The 21,240-nt window shown below is 31.7% G+C and overlaps 1 protein-coding gene across 3 annotated transcripts; it reads left to right on the top strand.

Annotated features, from left to right (window-relative positions):
* Window positions 1-2,665: 2,665 nt before the first annotated feature.
* Window positions 2,666-13,500, top strand: LOC100785875 (uncharacterized). 3 transcript variants are annotated; one of them, XM_006583925.4, is made up of 7 exons: window positions 2,666-2,844; window positions 3,561-3,638; window positions 5,845-6,197; window positions 6,283-6,777; window positions 11,316-11,792; window positions 11,888-12,370; window positions 12,766-13,500. In XM_006583925.4, the coding sequence occupies exons 1-7, from the start codon at window positions 2,838-2,840 to the stop codon at window positions 13,327-13,329; spliced, it is 2,457 nt and encodes an 818-aa protein (XP_006583988.2). In that variant the 5' UTR covers window positions 2,666-2,837; the 3' UTR covers window positions 13,330-13,500. The 3 variants fall into 3 exon arrangements, with proteins under 3 accessions (XP_006583988.2, XP_006583985.1, XP_006583986.1); XM_006583922.4 differs by having other exon boundaries at window positions 2,667-2,844; window positions 3,561-3,716; XM_006583923.4 differs by lacking the exon at window positions 2,666-2,844 and adding an exon at window positions 4,680-4,761 and having other exon boundaries at window positions 3,599-3,716.
* The last annotated feature ends 7,740 nt before the right edge of the window (window positions 13,501-21,240 follow it).

Here is a 21,240-nt window from a genome sequence, read left to right as displayed (position 1 = left end):
TGACAGAAGAAAAAAGAGAGATGTCATGCAAAATTGTTAAGCTTATTGCGAATAACAAAATTTACAATGAAGGAGTTCAAAGCAATCTCAAGCTCACTAAACTCATAATACAATGATCCTTATAAAGGAGACAACAACTAACTGCCTAACAAAAAATAGTTACAACAGACAAAACAAAATAATTTCAATTAGAACAAAACCTATGTTAATGAACTACTAATTTGAATGTTCCCTTCTACATGACTGGATGCTTCACCGAATTATAGAATATTGGACGACCAATAGAAGACAAGAGTATTGGACTAGATGACCAACACTGTTGTCCACACTACCTTGATCGTCCATCGTCCAACAATCAACAACAACTTCTTTTTCTTCTTCAAACTCATGTATAATAATGTTGTTAGGGAGCATTGGCAAATCCACATATAAGAGTGTGTGGGCAATTGCACTCACAATATTTATTTATTTATTTGTATATGTGTAATAAAAAAATTTGCCCCCAAAAGATAACTTTTTTTGGAAATTAATGTAAAAAGTATAAGAAATAAAAAAGAGAATAAATTTATACTAATTTTTACTACCCTAATTATCCTTTTAATTTTTTCATAGTATTGACAATAAGAAAATCATAAAATATTTTTTAAGTATGAAAATTTTTAGAGGACAATTGTAATTTGTAGAAATTTAATTATTTTAATTTTTTTATGATATTATGTATTTTGTAAAAAATTGTGATATTTTTTTTTTGTAAAATTATTATAAGTTATTTATCGTCTCTACTAAGAAATTTTTGGATCCATCACTTGTAGGGAGATAAGAAGAATTAAAGGTGTAATAATAGTTTAGGTGGTGGGGTGGACTTACATGGAAGAAAAATAATTTTATTTATTTATTTTCTTTGTACTAATAACAATAAGATATTATTTTATGGACTTTTAATCTCCCATGTTTCAATTTTCATGGTCTTTGATTAGTGATCACCAAGATATTTTAATTTTAATGTTGATTTAGATATATTTTTGCTTTATCAAAATTGAGTGACTTTGTTTTAGTTTCCTAAATTTAAATTTAAATTTTTTAGCCATTCAATTTCAGAAAATGTTCTTTTTTATTCTCCTTCATAAAAATTGTTTCCCATATTATTTTTGGTGTAACCAAATGTTTATTTTTTTTATGAAGTGGGACTATAAAGATCATTTTCCAAAATTTAGAAACTAAAAAAAATGAAATTTGAGGGACCAAAAATAAAAATAATCTAAATTTGAGAGACAAAAAATATATTAAGTCTTTAATTTTTTAATTATTAGTTGATAAATTTTTTAATGATTAATTATAGAAATATTTTATTGGATTTTGAGTGTGTTTGGGCCAAACTAATTTTATCATGCCCTTGTATATATTTTTTGGGTCTCCAATTTTTTTTCTCATGATTTTTCCATTTATATATTAATTATTATAATTATAGTTATTATTTTTCTTAAAAATCTATTTAATTTTCTAATAAATCAAGTTTTTGCTAACTAATTGTGAATTTCAGGATCTGTGAGACTTTTAAGCTCAAATAAAATATTTCTATGTAAAATATACTCATTAATTTTTTAAAAATAATTGAGCCTTAAAACGCTATCTAACTTTACCACTACATAGTGTGTCCCAGAGACATTTTTGTCTTTTCCAAATACTATCTTGAATTCAATTCTAAAAATAATCAAAATTTTAATTAATTATTTTAAGCATATTTATGATTGTCTTTTCCAAATACTATCTTTTATCTTTTATCTTTTATCATGTTATGCTATTAAGCGACTCTTTCGAGATGTATAAGATATTTTTATCATTTTCTATGTCCTAGCCTAGATAAGATAGTAAAAGACTAAACTAGACATAACACACTCATACAAGTATACAATGCAACACTGAGTATCATAATTTTGAGATTCTCATCTGATTCAATAAATACATTATAAAATAAAAAAAAAATAGTTCAACAACTAAAAAAGTATGGGTGTTACAATAATGCTTTAGAGACCATCAATTTGATAGCTTTTTTAATAATTATCTTAAAAAATTACTATGATTAATTTATTGAATTTTATAATAATTATTTCAAAAATTTGTTATGTTTATAATTTATTGACTTTCATATTATATATGTAAAATATTTACTTTAGAGATTTTTTCTTGTGAGAAAATATGTGTGATCAACTCTTTTAATTTTCAACATGTTTTTTTTCCTATAACACTTAAATACGAGACTTAAAGAACATGAATCTAGATGAAATATTTGTTAAAATTTATAATAATTAATTTTAAAAAATCATACTAATTATTATTTTTATTGGTGGATCAAGTATTTTTTTTACCAAAAATAATGACAGTTTTACGCTTGCCTAGATACTTATTAAATTCATACATATTAGTGTAAAATAGGCACGAATTCGTGTTTGGACTAAACATGAAAGTTAACTGTGCGTATATTTTTTTTATGTAGTGATGTGTCTAAAAAAAAATATAAATACAGTTTTAAGTTAAAATAAAATGCAACAGTGAATACTGATTTCTAACGGTTAGAGATAAAAATGTAAAAATAAAAAATCAACACCAAATGAGATTATATTTATATCTTTTAGTTATAGATTAAATAAAATTAACCTCGCATAACTTTGAGTATATACAGAATAAAAACAAAAAAAGCAAGAAAGAATGGCTGCTTGTTGTAAAATGTAAAGAGCTTCGCTGCTCATATGTAAACGGACGGACACCTATCTCGATTCCCCAGTAAGTGCCTCCGCCATTCAAACGGAATTTTCGCAAGAAAACAAGTTCCGGCCACCATGGCAGGTCATTCCCTTCTTCTTTCTCTTCTTTCAATTTCTATTACTACGCACCAATTGAAATTGTCAGAAATTTTACTCACCACCACAATTCAGTTTCTGCAGAGTTCGCATTTGGGGTTTTCTTTTGTTTATTTTTTAAAATTTTAATTTTTCTTAAGCTTTGGAGTTAATTGAGTTTTTTTTTTGTATTTTTTTTATTTTATAAATTTGTATGTATTTATATTTATATTTTATTCTTGTGAGGGTTCTTTCTTATTTGAGTTTGAGTGGTCTCTTTTGGTCTGAATTGAAAGCAGAGTTTTTTTCCCCCACTTTTGGGTGCTGTATGTCTGGTCTTGATACAAATTGTTGGGTTTTATTTAATATATTATCTTCATTATTATTTATTATTTTTGTGGTTGTTATGTGTGGATTTACAAGAAATTATTATATGATTCACGACCATTACATATCAATGATCTCAATTAATTTCCACATAATATGTACTAACTGGATTTTATTAACTCTTTCTTCTAAATTGAAAATCTCAATTTCGTGTCACGTGGATATTAATTGAGACCATATAATAATTTATCGGGATTTTAAGTTCCATGTAGCTGTGTTTTGTTCTGTGTGTGTAAAACATCAGTTTTACTGCATGTTTAGTTGGAGATTAACCTTGTTAAATAATACTTGTTTTTTAAAGCTCATTTGTTTTTTTGTTTCTTATTTATGTAATAGGAAAGTTTGGATTAGGGGAAAGTTTACTTCCATGTAAGGTCGAAGAAGACCATCACACTGAGCAAGGATTTATGGCAGGTATACGTGTCACTTATCAACCGGTTGTTCTGGAATCGAACCGAAGCCCATGCCTTGAAATAGAAGAAGGCCCACCAGGTGAGTTAACTCCCTGTTGGGTACTCGTAGGCTGGTTTAGGAAGCTGACAAAATAAAAGTGATTATTTTCTAAGATAAACCAAACTTTATCAATTACATTGTTGGACTTGAACCTATTTCTTTTAAGTGTTGACTATTTGCAATTGTTGGTTCTCTGCCATGTTATTATGTTCCTTAATGTGATAAAATATTCAACTAAATATATACGAAGATAGTTTATAGAGACTAGAAAGCTCCTTTTAAACTTCATATGCTGTGGTTTTTTTGACTTGGAGCTTCACTTAGAATAGCGTTTATAGGTAGCATTGGCTTCAAACTTTTCTGTGGAAGAGCATTTGGTTGTTTCATATTGTCAAGCAGTTGAAACATGTTGCTCTCGTATTCCTGCTATGAATGATACTTGGTAAACATAAATGTCAACTGTATTGGAGTACGGTGCTTTTGTAGATACTCCCTCCGGTCTCTATTATAAGCAACGAAAATCACTTGTTTATGGTCTCAAATATAAGCAAAAGTTAACTAACTTTGCCTTATTTAATGAGACTATCTTCAAAATGCCCTTTTTTAATAGGGTCAAACTTTTTTATGCTTGGTATCAAGTTCCAAAGAAGGATAGTTTAGAATTTTTTTTTTTTTTTGGGATTAACACAATTTAATGAAATTAACTAATTTCTTCATAAGTGTGAAATCATTTTTTTTGGTTGCTTATAATAGAGACCGGAGGGAGTAGTAGAGTTAATATTTAATGAATCTGATGATGAGTTAGAAGTTTAAGATGCATGTCAAATTGTCAATTATATTTAAGTTTTGGGATGTGTAGGACAAACTGATGAATGGTAAAATATCTTAAATATTAGAAATTGGAAATTTCCATGTATAAGTGTATTTTGTTTTATAATCTGAGATATTATTTCATGTTTCTTGTTTTGCAATCTCTCACGTGCACAATGGAGAACCTGTCAGTGGGGCAAGGGATGAAATAACCAAATGGATTGTGCGCTTTAGGAAATGCAGCTTTGTGCCGGTCATGCTTCCACCAATGCGAGTATGATAACCAGATCTATCGGAGTGTGCTGTGACGATGTAATTAAAAGAAAGTTTTGAGAAGTTCTGACGAGAGGGACTGAGAAATTAGATCTGTTTAGGTTTAGGTTTAGGTTTAGGTTTGAATCTCTATGAAGATGAAGATGACAAAGATGCCGTGACTCTTTTTATAAACTAAAGTCTAAAACATCCTAAAAATTTAATAAAATAAAATAGTGGCAGTTAAAAACTGCTACTATGTTAAATTAATTATTTTAAAATGTAAAACGTTAACAATGTTACTGTGAAACTGATGGAAGGACAAAATTGTCTCCTTTTTAAAATAAAAGGACCAATGGGAGTTTTAAAACATAAATAACCAAAGTGGGAATTACTAAAAGCATAAAGGACCAAAAGGATCTTTTGGCCGTATTTTATCCCATGTTCTGTTCTTTCTTCTTCCTCTAGACTTCCCAATTCACATTCTGCTTACTTTTTTTGATCTAATTTCTTATGTTCTTTTACTATTAATATCACCATCATCTTCCATTTTTTTTTTGACTTCACTACTATGATTTTTTATTTCTCCTCAATTGATAGTTATTGTGTGTATAAACTATGTCTTATTTATTTATTTATCATGAATTTCTTTAATTTTGTGTTTTTGTTTTGTTTTCTGAGTATTTATATATGTAGCATAAATTATTAAGTTTGTATTATAATATTTAAAATAGTGATCGTCCTGCTTCCTACTATCTGCCTATGGCATTTTTAGAGTTAAGCCTCCGCGCGCTACTGTTTGAGATTGATAAATATTTTTGTATTGTTGTGTTGTCAAATACACATGGTTCATTTGGCATGAGTTTCAGCTACTGACATTACTTTTTTGGATTAAGTGCATTTCTGCTTTGCCAACCTTTTCACAATTGAATGGGGAGAGGATGGGGTTTTCATACACCAAGTTCTCTTCTTGTCTTAGTTGACTGAGCTCTATTTATGAGACCAAATTTACACCCCTGTTGCAATGCTCTTAATTTTCCTTACACAAAATCCATTTTATTGCAAAAGAAGCAAAAGTATCACAGTGTATTATATGTATTTTCAGGGATGAATAAAAAAGTATACCAGACTCGTAGTTCTAGTGACAAAGAGAAAGCAAAGTACATGGTTTGGACAAATGAAATGGACAAGTGCCTCACCAAGGTACTCGCTGAGCAAGTAAAAAAGGGGAATAAAGTGGATAACATTTTGAAGCCAGCAGCATTTGCAGGTGCACTGAAAACATTGAATGAAAAGTATGGTTTGTATTTGACAAAAGAACACATAAAAAATCGGCTGAAGACATGGAGGAAGCAGTTTGGGGTTTTGAAGGAACTGCTTGCTCATAGTGGATTTATGTGGAATGAGACAAAAAAGATGGTTGTTGCGGATAATTCTGTTTGGAATGACTACATCAAGGTAATCTCGTTACATGTGATACAGTATGCATTTCATCAGTTTGCACTTTTATGGTGATTGGCTGATATTCTTATGTTACCTGCAGGCACACCCTGATGCAAGGATTTTCCGAGCAAAGTCCATAGAAAACTATGATCAATTATGTACTATCCTTGGAAATGATCAAGCAATTGCAAGCCTTTCTGACAATGTTACAGACATAGATGTAACATTTGCAGTTGATAAGGGGGATCCAGATCTTGCCATTGTGTCTGAAATACAAACTGATGGAAACCAGACTAAAAACTTTAGGTGGACAGTTGCAATGGACCATTGGCTTGGAAAGATTCTTGTAGACCAAGTGAGGAAAGGGCTTAAAGTAGATAAAGTTTTTCTGACAGAAGCATATAACACAGCTGTTTCAGCCGTAAATGCAAAATTTGGGCTGCATCTAACAAAATTCAATGTTAAAAATCGACTTAAAACTTGGAAGAAACAGTTTGAACAGTTAAAGGAAATTCTGTCTCATACTGGATTTAAGTGGGATGGAACAAAGAAAATGATCATTGCAAATGATTCTACATGGAATGACTACATCCGGGTATGTTGTCTCCTATAGGACTGTTATATAGCAATGACTATTTTTTTTTCATATTTTCTTGCCACTCCCCCCGCTCCTTTTTTTCCTTTTGTTGACTAAACCTTTCTGCTATAGCAAAAGTGATTTTTCTATAAATCTTTTCCCAAAGTCATCAACCATTGTCCTTAAAGATAATTAATTGTGGATAACATTTTGGGGCATGAGTAGCTTTCGTGAACCCAATTTTTGTCTATTGCTAAGAAGGCATCTTTATAGCATGAAATATTTGTACATGCAAATGAAGCTGCTTATTTTTAGAAGGTTTCCAGGCAAGTGAGCTATTTAAATAAATGATTTTAGATGAAGTAATGAAGTGAAAAGTGGATGTCCTTGTCAAGATGGTTATGGTTACCATTGTCCATTTTGACAAGGACATCCACTTTTGACGTCCATCATTTATTACAACCTGTATGTAGTGCCTGACAAAAAGGTATATAGAAAATAGCCAAAATGAATTATAGTAGCAAATACCATTAATTTTTCAAAAGGAAGTTCACTTGTCTACCTAGATCTTGTTCTGTGTTTCAAATTGTGATTTCCCCAAATTCAATCAATGTGTGCTTACCCTGGCTATCATGTCAATAATTGTAAGCAGTTAATTTGAGAACTTTTTTTTTTTGGATGATTATGTCATGGATGGACATGAAATGCTCAAAGAATTATTAAGGAATTTTCACAAATAATTTCTTTTTGTTGCCCTTGTATGGATGAGCTGATGAATAGCTTATTTGGACTGATATACTGGAATAAGTGCTTGTAAGAGCTAATAAAAATATCTTAGGATTGATCCAGGCACATAATCATTGTTCCAAGCTATGCCCTCACCTCAAGACTCCCTCATCCACCATTGATCTAGAGAACCATAATCAACCATCTTTCTAACCCACCCTGGGCATTCCATCAGCTTTTCAACACCATGGACCAAATTTCTTCAGCTTCTTGCCAACCATCTTGATTTCCGAATCGATAATAGGGATCCCTGTCACTTGTGACACTACCAGAACTGAAACTCATCCAGCCTCTTCCCACGGCCATTGAAGCCTCACCAGTCACCAGCTACCCTTATTCCATTTGCCATTGCCATGCTTTTGAAATGGAGATGGCACTAATTATATGAAATTTTACTAGAGAAATGAAGATGAGGTTGGGTTCATGGTTTTATGCTTTTCCAAATTGTAAAATTATAAACTTGTGAATGGTGAATTTTTATATTTTAATCATGATTTTATAATATATATATATATATATATATGGCACTAATTTTTAAATTTTCAAAATTGATTTTAATGATAGTTTGCTTCTGAAATTTTTGGTTTCTAAAAACTAAAAATAGGTCACCACTGAGTTTTTTTAACAATATTTTGTGATATATACAATGCTATATTTTTATTTTTTTAATTACTTTTCATTTTTTTAATCATTGTCTGATTCTTAATTTTTTGGCTTAAATATAATTTAGGTCCCTAATATATTAACATTTTTTGTTATGGGTCCCTATTAAAATTTTCCTTTGTTTTGAATCTTCAATGTATTAAAAGTTTCATTTGGGTCTATGCCATTATTGGTCCTCTGTTATTTGCCAATGTGACTGTTAAATTTTTAAAATGCGATTTTTGGCGTTTTAAAACTGCCAGAATCAATTAAAAAAAAGGAAAATAGATCTGATCCAAACACCCAAGATTCTTTCTTTTTCATTCTTCGATTGGGCGTTTCACTTCCTCCACCTATAAACCGCTGTCACTGCAAGACCTGGTTTGGGGTTTGGTGGGGAAGGTCGGGGGAGGAGTTTGGGCTTGAAGGTCTGAGTGAGAGACAATTATGGGCTAGGGTTGGGCATGCTGGAATCAAGGATGGTGGTGGTGGCTTACGAGATCGAGGATGGCGGTAACAGTTTGTGAGATTGAGGATGGGAGTGTTGGTTTGTGAGATCGAGGATGGTGTTGGAGGAAGTAGGCACTGCTGCTGAGGTCGGAGAGGGTGGTAGAAGAGGTGGCGCTGGTGGAGTCAAAGAGGGTGGTGGCAAGGGGAGTGGGCGGTGGTAGTTGTGCCTTTGTTCTTGGAAATTGACTTGCGGCTGAATTGGGGTTGTGCAATTGTGTATAAAGTTTGATTTTTTATTTGATTAATTTGTTTTGTTGGGTTGTGGTGGTGGTATGGACTATGGAGGTGGTGTAGTGCGATGGAAGTTTTACATGGTGGTGGTGAAGGTTCGGGAGTGGTGGTTATGGAGGTTACGGAAGAGAAGAATAAAATTGTTAGGTTTTTTTTGCTTTAATTGATTTTGGTGGTTTTTAGCCGCCAAAAATTATAATTTGAAATTTTAAATGAATATTGGTGACTTTATAAACCACCACAGATATTTGTTTTAAGAAAATTAATGGCCATGTCAGTAGATAATAGAGAACCACTAACAGCAGGGATCCAAACGAAAACTTAATATATTGGGAACTTAAAGCAACAGAAAAATTTAATAGGGACTCAAAACAAAGATGCTAATTTATCAGGGACCTAAAACATATTTAAGTCTAATTTTTTTTTTTAATTTCTAAAATAAGACAACATTCTATAAGTGCTTGTGTATCGATACATTCAAACACTTTAAAATTGTACAAGCAGTTTTCAACTTGTATATCCAAACACACTTGGCTTATTGAATTTTAAACACTTATGACATAAGCTCTTATTACACAAGAGCTTTTTTAGTAAGTACTTAATTAAATGGTTTGTCCAAACAGACCTGTACTAGTTAATCTTTTTCTACAGAAACCTTTTTAGAGGTGATTCCTCTTCTGGAGAAGGCATTTGGTAAGATTTTGGTATGTCAAATAGTACTGTTGAACCTGATATGACAGTGAATAAGGAAACATTATAAATTTGAAGTTCAAAGATTTTAGGATGATTATATTATATATACATTTTTTAAAATCATGAAAGATAAATGTGCAGCTCAAAGTTGATTTTACTAGGCTGCTATTTTGTCAACGCTACAGAGATGTTTTCTCAAAAATAAAAGGTGAATATAGATGCTATGGTAAATTTATCATTTATAAAAGTAAATGACATGTTTTCTTCTTTGTATATTGGAACTACTTGGTGTTTTCACTGTTTCATTGACAATAATCTAAAACAGTAAACATCGTGAAAGCAAGGTGATATTTTGATATTTATTGATGAAAGCATAGTAATTGAAAATGAAAAAGAAAACATACCAAACACTACCATTAATTAAGTTTCTCGATCTCCTATTAGTGAATAAGAGGCCTATCACAATCTTTATGTTTTCTCACCAAATAAAAAAGAGGCCTATCCCAAAATATTTTCATCATAGGCAATAGCAATCACAAGTAGAATTCAGATATTAAGTTAATGCTTTTTCAGACTCCACTAATTGCAATAACAGCATTTGTATGAACGAAACCATTCTAATAATGTTAAAATCAAATTATTTATTTTAAGGAAAATTGTAGTATATGCATAAAAATTGTGTGCCTGTAATTACATCTGGTGCATAGGCAACTTCTCAAATCTCATGTAGATATTTATTGATGTACAGGGAAGTGCAATGTATTCAAGATGCAAATTCATTAATATATTTTCAATGAACTAAAAGAGACATTGTTTGATTAGTAATAAAAAGTTTAATTTTTTAAGACTAATAATAGGTCCATAAAAACAAGGGAAAAATAAAGAGAACTAATAGTTCTTGGAAGAGAATTTGTTAGGAGAGGCCAGTCCCTTAAATGGATCTTAGTACTTTGAGTGATTAGTCCTTAATTTTCAGCAAAAGGATACCACAGGTTCACAAAAAAAAAAGGTTATTGGAACTGTGTTTGATTGTATCATTTGGTTGATGGGTACATAAGCTAGTGTGTATCTCATCATTGCTGATGCTGACTGGTGTTTGATTGTACAAAATAACATTGGGCAGTTTCAACTTCTTGATTCCCTTATTTACCAAAAAAAAAAAAACTTGTTGATTCCCTCATGTCAATCACCTGGGCTGGCTGACAGTCTTTTCTAAAAATTAAACACATTTAAAATAGTTACATAACAAGAATTCAGAATGATTTATCATTCTTATATACTGTATTTCAGTATTTAACTGTGGTGTGTCTGTGTGATTGCTTTGCATTTTACTGCTTCTAATTGTTCTAACTTATTTGTGATAATAATGAAAATGAAAATAATAGATCAAAATTAGTTATAAACAAATCTTAATCTATTAATGGTATATCACTTTAAAGTTTCATGGTGTCTTGAAATTGTAATTTATATCTTTATAACATTCATACTCTACTTTTGTGTATTCAGGTATATATTTAAACAGTGTAGGTTTAAATAAGAATTTGGTTTAAGGATCATACATGTCAAATTATTAATTATTTTAACCTGAAAGACCATAATGCATTAATGCGTAAGAATTTGACCACAGCATTTTGACATTTCTAAGTTTGGTGATGTTGATGACTTCTTGTTACTCATTCTCACTTTCATGCCAGACACATCTAGATGCAAGGACTTTCCGTGGTAGAGTTTTTGAGAACTATGATCAGTTCTGCATTATTTTTGGCCATTTTTATGAGCCTTTGCATTGGGATGAATCTGGGACTTGTGATGAGACAGTTGAGGCTCTAAGTGTCTACCCAGTTAACTATGATATCAGTGTAGGAAGGCACATAAGGTGGACAAGTGACATGGACAGTTGTCTATCTGCAATCCTTGTGCAGCAAATAAAACAAGGTAACAGAAGCAAATTTGACTACACATTGAGACCTGATGCATTTGAAGCATCTGTGTTGGCTATTAATGAGAAGTTTCAGCTTTATTTGACGAAAGAACATGTTAAAAATCGTCTTAGAACATGGAAGAAACAGTATGCCATTCTGAAGGAACTTATGACCCAGAGTGGCTTTGAATGGGATGAGAAGCGAAAAATGGTAATTGCAAATGATTCTGTATGGACTGAATATATTAAGGTACATATAAACCTACTTTTAACTTCTGTCTGGCATTTGTCATTGCATAATGATATTATTCAGCAGCTTATAATAAGTATACCTTTCTGGTGCAGAAAAATCCTGATGCTCGAATTCTTAAAGGACGAGTTATCAGAAACTACAATGAATTGTGCATAATTCTAGGTCATTGTGATCCAGCAGATAGTTCCATTAATGGTGCTTGTGCTAATATGGGTATGACTACAGACGATGGTGTTATGGAGGTTCAAGAGACAAAAGAAAAAGAAAAAGTTAAGAATGTTGTGACATGGACAGATGAGATGGATCATTGCTTGACAGAGTTGCTAGTCAATCAAGTAATGTTGGGAAACAGGCTTGAGAAATTTTTCAAGACCTCCGCATATATAGCTGCTCTAACTGCTCTAAATGAGAGATTTGACCTGAATTTAACAAAAGAAAACATTATAAACCGGTTGAAAATATGGAAGAAACAGTATGACGTTTTGAAGGAAATGCTCTCTCAAGGGAGATTTGAGTGGGATGAGGGATGTAAGATGGTTGTTGCAACTGACTTAGCATGGGATGAATACATTAAGGTATATTTAGTTCTCTATAATATTAAATTATTTTCTAGTTATTTTGGATTATATTTATTTGCTATTGCAGTACATTAGCTAGATCCTAATGGTTATCTAGTTTAGGCCATAAATCCAGTGATACTCTTGAATCATTTGTTATCCCCACTTAGTCACTTCATGCCGTTTAAGATTAGCCAGAGACCCATCATAATAATAACTACCAAAATGCACTATCATTGTCTTTGTAGGTGTCACATTTTATGTTCCTTTGTTTGTTTTTATGATTAGTTGGTTGGGTTCCATTTGCTATCAACCACAACCACTACCTTGACTGCATATTTTTCACCTTTATCCCATTGCAGTTCTCAATTCTATATGTTCTTTTGATTCATCATTTGCTTGTGTTTATTCAGAAACATCCTTATGCTAGGCATTTGAGAGACCGGCATATAGAGAATTACCATGAATTAGGTATGATTGTTGGTGATGAGCAAGGAAGTGGAAATTGGTCTGAAAACTTTGAGAGGTTTGATGTAAATCTTACACCTAACTATGAAGAGCATGCAGAAGCTCCTGCACTGGTGTTGGCTGATGTACAGATAAGCCCTGATGCTAATGCAAGTGATGAAGTGCAGGGTTCATCTGAGCAGACAAGGGCAAGGCCTTCATCATCACAATCACATTCAAAGCAACCATCAAAAAGAAGACGCACCAGTGATGTTATGCTAGAAATGATGAGTGTTATGGCTGCAGATATCAGTCGAATCGCCGATGCATTGAGTGAAAATAACAAGACCGTGTGCTTGGAGGAAGTGGTTGAAAAGGTACAAAATATGCCGGACTTTGACGACGATCTCATCATTGAAGCTTGTGAGTATTTATGTTTTGACGAAAAGAGGGCATTGATGTTTTTGAAATTAGATGAGAGATTAAGGAAAAAGTGGTTGTTGAAACGATTGCGTGGTCAAGGTAGTTAAATAGATCTTCTTTTGGTGTGTATGTAGGTAGTTAAAATAGATGTTTGAAGATGTTGGCATGTACTTTAGGTACCCCTAGTTTAGGTTGTTACTTTCTGTAATAAGAAACTAACATTGAGGGGAAATGGGAAAAAGTTATGGAAAGACAAGCTGCTTTAGCTTTCCTTCTGCTGTTGTTGGCTTATTGCTTTGTACTTATGGGGTCTGATTTTGTATGTAGAGTAAATGTCCCTTAATACCGACTTGCACTCGCCCTAAGTTGAAGGTGAAAATATCAATTCGAATTTTCATTGAGAATTAATTTAATTCTTAAATAGGACACTCAGGTCTTGTTTGAACAATTTTTTCCGTAAGCACCTGTAAGAGAATAAATAAAATAAGGTTAGCTGTATTTTTAGTTATTTTTTTTTTTTTAAATTCGTTCATAAACAATTTTTCAGCAATTTTGTTATCCGTACCTTTTTAACATTTATAGTCTCTCTTGTCAAGTAACAATTGATGATAAAATAATCAAGTTGGCAGGATAGTGATTTATCATGTTTTTATGGAGTCTAACAAAATAATCATATATATATATATATATATATATATATATATATATATATATATATATATATATATATATATATATTATAAAATGTGTTTTGAATATTTTATCAACTAAATTGACGTTATTAGTTTGAACAAATGAAAGATTAAAATCATAATTCACCCAAAAACAACATTATGAGGGTTGGAGCAAAGGTCGGAAACTGGAATCTAAGAGGGGGACGAATTGATTCCCTTTGAAATTCTTTGCAAATTCTAAAATCTTTGCTAAAACAAAAAATATTTTGATGAAAGCCCTCGCTGATCAATTAAAAGAAGAATTAAAACCGAAATTATCCCCTTAACACAATTATTAAAGAGGAAATTAGGTGAACCATTTGTTACAACCCAGTTTCTTATACTTGTGGGCGTCTATAGTTAAGGCTTCCCCTCAGACTCAGACCAGGAGATGGTAATATCTCGTTCTGGTTCGATAAATTCCTGCCTGATGGTTGCCTTGGGGAGTTGTAGACTGCTTGCATATTGGATTCCCATCTTTGCCTGAAAGATATCTATATGGATAGTGTTTTTCAATGGCACTCTCTAGCTACTTCTGTTCCTATGGATGTTAGGAGGAAAAACACTACGTTGGCTCAACCTTGATCCTGCCAACCAGAATATCAGCACGGGGAACTGGTCTTGGATCTGGTCCCTCAAAATTCCTGAAAACCTTAAAGTTTACATACAATCATCACATATAATTGAACTCTACAATTGCTCCAAGTTCTTGAGCCCACAAGAACTTTCCCACCTATGTAGAATCCTATCACATAGTTTCCCTGGGCACCCCACTCAAGGTACAAATAGAAAGATGAAGAAGGTAAGGAAAGATATCACCTGATGTGAAGATTCCTACTAGCTACCACAATGATAACCAATTGAAGTCTAAGCCATGATGATTTTGAATTATGAATCAAAGATTCATAAAAGATGTAATTCTTGCTTGTTAATTTGCCTCTGAGCTCTCAAAAGAAGTGTGCAACAATAATGTTTAGTAAAAAGAGAGTGATTACACACGAGAGCAATGGGTATTTATTATTTTTTAAAATTTTAAGAGGTATAATTGATAAAAACAAACTATGTCGATTAATTTGATCTAAGTCCATTTTGGACAAGTTTATGAATCAAAGTAGTAAATTAATAAAACATGTAATCAATTAAAATAGAAACTTTTTCTTTTTGAGACTCTTTCTGATCAGTTAAACAAGTTTGTATAAAACTGTTTTAAAACTGTTTATATTCAAAGTATAATCGATTAAAACAATGATTGATCATGTTTGTATAAACAAGTTTGTTTACCTTATGTAATCGATTATTCTGATAAATTACAACAAGTTTGGTAGTCTAGTACTTCCCAAATTTGATTTATACTCTGTAATCAGTTACAAATCATTATAATCGATTAATAAGATTGAATTTCAAAAATCAATTCACATATTTGACTTAGTTCATCTTTGGTTGTTCTATGCTTATTTAAAAGGCACGAAACTTATCCTAACCAATCACACATGTCTATTCTAAACAAACAATACAATATCTACCAACATAAATCATATTTTGGCATTTAAAATAAAAACTTAATTGAATATACAATATTCGACTTCATATGTAACAATATGCAGCATTAGACTTTTTTGGTAATATGACAAATCACAAGCTGCCAGCATAAATGATACTTCAGTAGTTAATATTATTACTTGATAATAAAGACTAAAACCATTAAGACAAAAAAAAAGTATAATGACAAAAATGCTAAAATTTTTGCTTGGGGAATAAAAGTAAAATTTTAAAAAAGTTTAATGAAAAAAACATATTTAACCTAATACTTTTTTATAAGTTAAAATTAGTTTATGTATAAATTGTTTTTAAACTTGTACATAAATTAATTTTAAACTACGGAAGAAGTTTATTTTATTTCACCTTCCTATTTTTTCCCGTAATATAAAGTTTATAAAGAAACTTATCTATATATAATTTTGCGTGACTTGCATAAATTTTTGTGCAAGATTTTATTGGAAATAGGATCGGGAAGAGGTAATATACTGTGAGGCATGACACAATATAAATGTAGGTGTCTTTTTATTCAATATTTTGATGTACAAAAAGTTACGTATGTAAATAAACAATATGCATTTTAAGAGTACTATGTTAATTCAGTAAAATTTGACACATAACAAAAATATAAGATTAAATTTAGGCTTGAATATATGTTACTTAAATTTGGGTCCTATTGATTTTATTTCCTAACTTGGATCGTTGTTATTTTTGGTATTCGAAAAATATTTTGTTAGTATCTGCTGATTAATTTTTAGAGATTTGGAGACACAATTTGTGATAGTTTTTTTTTTTTTAGTTTTTTTTTTCACAGGAGATACTAGAAAGAGTATTTAATTCTCTCTTAGTTCCTATAGTTTAAAAGTATTCTTTTTAGTTCCTATAGTTTACATTTTAATTCTCTTTTAATTTTTGTAATTTGAAAACTCTTGGGATTAAAAAAGTAAGAATCATGAAACTATAGGGACTAAAAAGACCACTTTCAAAATTACAAGGACTAAAAGAGAATTAAAATGTAAATTATACGGACTAAAAATATCATTTTCAAACTATAGGAACTAAAAAAGTAAGAATCATGAAACTATAGGGACCAAATGAGTAATTTAACCTTTTTTTATTTGAGTCATTCCTTCTCTTTGTTTAACGTTCCAACCTTTTTAATGGAGTTTCAATATCGTGATGGTCAAAACCAAATGACGTCATTAACAATGCCTCCTTCCATCATCACCTACCTTTCTAGAAATCTATTGAAGATAATACTCTCTTTTCTTCATCAAATTTCTTTCAACTTTGAAGGGACCCATTTGTTTTCTTGTTTTAAAAAAGCAAACAAACTTGTCTAACATCAACTCATTTGTAGGTTTGGGTTTGTACCAGGCAATTTTTCTAGCAATGTTTCGACACCCAATGTTTTCTCAATGGCAGTGTCGATGAATGTCGAGGAAGCATTCCGGTAAGAGTTGATGAAAAAGAAGATACAAAGGAAGCGAGGGAAGGAGGAAATAAAAAAAGATATAATTACATGTGAGCAAGGTTATCAAACTCAAAAGTTTACATAAACTCATGAGAGTTCCATAGATTCGAGTCATAGACTCAACTCGTAAACTCGTAAGAGTACACTTCATTTAAAAATAATAGCAAAATATCTATAAATAACGTAGCAATTAAACATTTCAACAATATAATAAAGCAAAATAGTAAATTATAAATTTCACAGTACTTAAATAACCAAGTCTAGTAATGCATCACTACTAGATGATAGCTTGCATATGTTATAGTAGTGGTAGATCATTCCCATTGAGGGTTTGGTGTTATTAGAGAACAAGGGTTTGATGTTATTAAAGGTAAGAATTTTTTGATTCGGAAACAACACACTAAATGAAAGTATGTTGAATATTAAACAGACAGAAAATAACCTAAAATAACTTATATTTTGGTCTAATTTTTTTGACTTGATAACTCGTTGATTTGGTGGTAAACTCGAGAGTCTACCGAGTTTACTTAGAATTTATCAAATTTACCCAGAATTTACTAAAAAGAAAATTTACACACGAGTCGACTCATAAAGGATAAGTGGATTCGTAAATTCATGAGAATTAGCAAGTTAACTCGAGAGTTTGATAACTATGCCCGTGAGGCGGCATTGGCACATATGTTAGCTATGAAGCACGGGGACACCTGTTAGGTGGCGTCCCCCATTTCCTGTATTGCACAGGGGCGGGGACAAAACATGGACGACAAGGGGACATTTTGGGGACGACGTTAATTTATTGGGTACATTTGACTAAGATAAGGACTATGGTGGTCTTTCTGGGAGACGTATTGTGGACAGCGGTGGCCTACACGCACGTCCCCACAATCCAAAATTAAAAAAAAAATACAAGAAAAGGAAATAAGAGAATCGATAGAAAAAATTAAGGCTTTCTTTCTTTCACTCTCTCTCCTCGTTGGGCGGCCACCACCAGCAAACCACCAATGGCAGAGGCCTACGTTGCATGATTCTAGTTTCTTGCATCTCCTCTTAACTCGTTTGCAGTGCTGCAAGTCTTTGGTTGGTTGTTGAACAATCTGTGTGCTGAGGTGTTGTCACTTGCAATACGTTCTGGAGTACTCAATTCATTAGGAAATAGGAAAGTTAAGGGGGGACATTTGGTTTTGGAAAATTTAACCTTTTTTTTTTAATTTTTTAACTACAAAAAGTTCTAGCTTGCTTTCAAATGTTTGTACATGACAATATTTTCCTTTATTTTTATGGCTCATGGTTTACCCATACGGCTTACAACATAATTTTTTTTGAAGACATGATGTAAATTATTTGTACAAACTTGTGAAAAACAGAAATAAAGTGAAAACATAGTAATACGAAAATATAACATATTTTGTAGGTAGTGCCAGAGCACTACATGAATTGATTTTGTGTTTATTAGCTTGTCCATTCCTCTGCATTTTTCACTAATGGTTGAAATATTACATATTTTGCAGGTAGTAAGAGTGGCTGAATGTAAATAATAAAAAATATTAAAAAAATTGGGCATTTCCTAGTCGTACCCATCTATTGACATCTATAGATTTACCATTTTTTGTCCCTATCCTCGTACCTGTATATGTCCCCGTCCCTGTTTTGGTGCATCCTAGTCCGTTAGCGCTGGAGGAGGAAATGAATATGGAGATTCGGTCAAAGAGAAAGGTAGGAATCTTGATGCAAAGAATAAAGGGGTTCTCATTTCCATAACGATTTTCTGTCTATTTGGGGTCTTCAAATCAAAGTATGAACCCTGTTAATCACAACAACCTATTTGTTGGGTCACAATCCGAGTTTCACTGCCAAGTGGATATCATGAAACCGTATACATTGACCAATATTGACAAGGGTAAAGTGACCATACTAGTTAGTGCATAGTGTTATGTCTAATTTATCCTTCTTTTTGTATATCTTTTTCTTCAATTTTATTTTTTCCTACTTCTTCTTTAATGAAAAGTTTTTTTTATCCCATTGAAGGATAAGCCAAATGCAGATAATTATGGTGCAAAGTGCAAAGGAGTGGCACCTCCTGCAATTGATGAAAGTGAGGGTCTAAAAAGAAACCAAAGCAGGAGTGGAGTTGTGCTTTATGTCAAATTACTCCCATAAGTGAGAAACAATTAAATGATCATCATTAGGAAAAAAACACTAGGCTAAAGAAACATCCTTCAGAACTTAAAAGATAGGTAAGAGCACCAAAATATCATTATCATTAATATAACAAAAAGTACATGAAGGTCGACGTGGCAAAATAACATGTGTTGGGGATGTTTCACATCAGCCAACCATGTTTTGGACTAAAAAACCAGTGAAACCTTTTTTAAAATGTTGATTTTTCTATTTTTAAACCTAACGACTATTTTGTGAAGAAGTTTCTTCATCCTAATTTTCTGCTAATACGTTGTTACATAATGTCACTTTTGTCCACAATAGATATAACTTAATGAAAAAATGGTCCACGGCACTTTCGTGAATTAAAAACACACATTTGTAATTAAACTTAAGATTATATTCATAACATAGCCAAATTCTAGCAAAATTTCTAATATGATTGTACAAAAAAAGGGCACCAAATGATGGATTAACATCCATCATTCTATCCACAAGCCAAACATAATATTGTCACAACAGAAATTTCAAAAGAACAAGTTAAAAAAATAATTAGTTCTTAAAAAAACATAACAAAAGAAATGACAGCTCATTCATCAGAGCCTAATCATCTAAAATATTAGGTTGTTTCCACGAATCACTTAGAAAGAGGTTGAGGACGTTGGAAGCGTGGCGTAGGAAATTCATGAAATTTGGTTGGTTCGTTCTTGGAAATGGCCCACTTGGAAATGTAACTCTAATCATAGGAGTGACAGGGCAGATTGGAGGTGGTCTAAATGCTGGTGCTATTGGTACAAATGTTGGGACACTTACAACTTCAACATGAGAAGCAACTTGTGGTGAAACTTCAACTTCTGTTGATTCAAGGGTTAGGGATGGGAATAGGCCAGGCCAGGCTTTGAAAGGCCTGAGCCTAGCCTACGATAAATCTTTGAGGCCTGAACCTGGCCTATAGCCTATCAAAGACTTTTATTTTGGCTCGGCCTGACCTTTTTAAAAGTCTAGCCTGACCTGATAGCCTTTTTAAAAACTTTCTTCACAATAAATATTTAATATTTTATGGAGTAGAAACGTAATAGGAAAGTTAAAGGAAAAGGAAAGTCAATAAAAATAATGAGGAATATAAAAGGGCACATGACTCACACCTAATTGTAATTAAAGTCGTACTTGATTATAGGAATAGACGTTATGGAGCAGTAATGTGTAATCAAAGTTTGATAGTTTCAAAAAAAAAATTAATTGTATCCAAAAAATAATATAAGTATATAAGTATATATATATATATATATATAGACCGGCCTGTCAGGCTTATAAGGCTTTTTAATAAGCCTAAGCCTGGTCTATTTAATTTAATAGACTTTTAAAAAAGCTTGAGCCTAACCTTTTAATTAAATAGGTCAGTTCAGAACAGACTTTATGTAGGTCGGCCTGGCCTATTCCCACCCCTATCAACGAACTTTGAGAGCAACCAATTTCCTCGTGGAGTGGATGAATGAAAGTAATATAAATTAACAAATAACAACATTCTAAATAAACAAAAAATATATTGAGAAATAGTATAATGTTGTCTCAATTGTTGCTTGCATATTTTTAATTCAAGAAAGTGTCATAAACTATTTTGTCATTAAGTTGTATATGTTGGAGATCAAAATGTCATTGTGTAAGAACATATTAGCACAAAATCATAAAGAAGAAACTTTGCAAAATAGTCATTAGGTTTGAAAATAGAAAAATCAATATTAAAAAAAAGATGCATTTTAGTCCAAAATATTGTTGACCAAGATAAAACATCCCCTACGCACGTTTCTATACCACATTGACATTATGTATGTCAAGTATGCACTCGATATTAACAGAAATAGAGATAAGTTTAACGCTTGGACTAAATTGTCTATATATTTATACATTTATATATTTATGAAGTAAATTATTAATTTACATAATATAGAGACCAAATTATCATCAAAGTAAAAATTACAAAAGATAAAATTGATCATTTACCCAACTATTGAACTATAAAAAAAAGGTGAGCACAATCTCCACCTGGAAACACACTATGATACAGGTTAACAAAGTGAGACGTAACCTCATCATGCTCTTAGTTCTTGTTGGTTGATCACTCAGGCCAAAATTGTTCC

Source organism: Glycine max, chromosome 7, assembly GCF_000004515.6.
Source record: "Glycine max cultivar Williams 82 chromosome 7, Glycine_max_v4.0, whole genome shotgun sequence".
NCBI lineage: Eukaryota > Viridiplantae > Streptophyta > Magnoliopsida > Fabales > Fabaceae > Glycine > Glycine max.
This window is presented reverse-complemented; position numbering and strand designations above follow the sequence as displayed.

Excerpts from the sequence above, each read along its gene's own strand:
- LOC100785875 (XM_006583922.4), top strand. Across the intron at positions 11,793-11,887 it reads TATGGACTGAATATATTAAG|AAAAATCCTGATGCTCGAAT; the intron begins GTACATATAAAC and ends TTTCTGGTGCAG. Across the intron at positions 12,371-12,765 it reads CATGGGATGAATACATTAAG|AAACATCCTTATGCTAGGCA; the intron begins GTATATTTAGTT and ends GTGTTTATTCAG.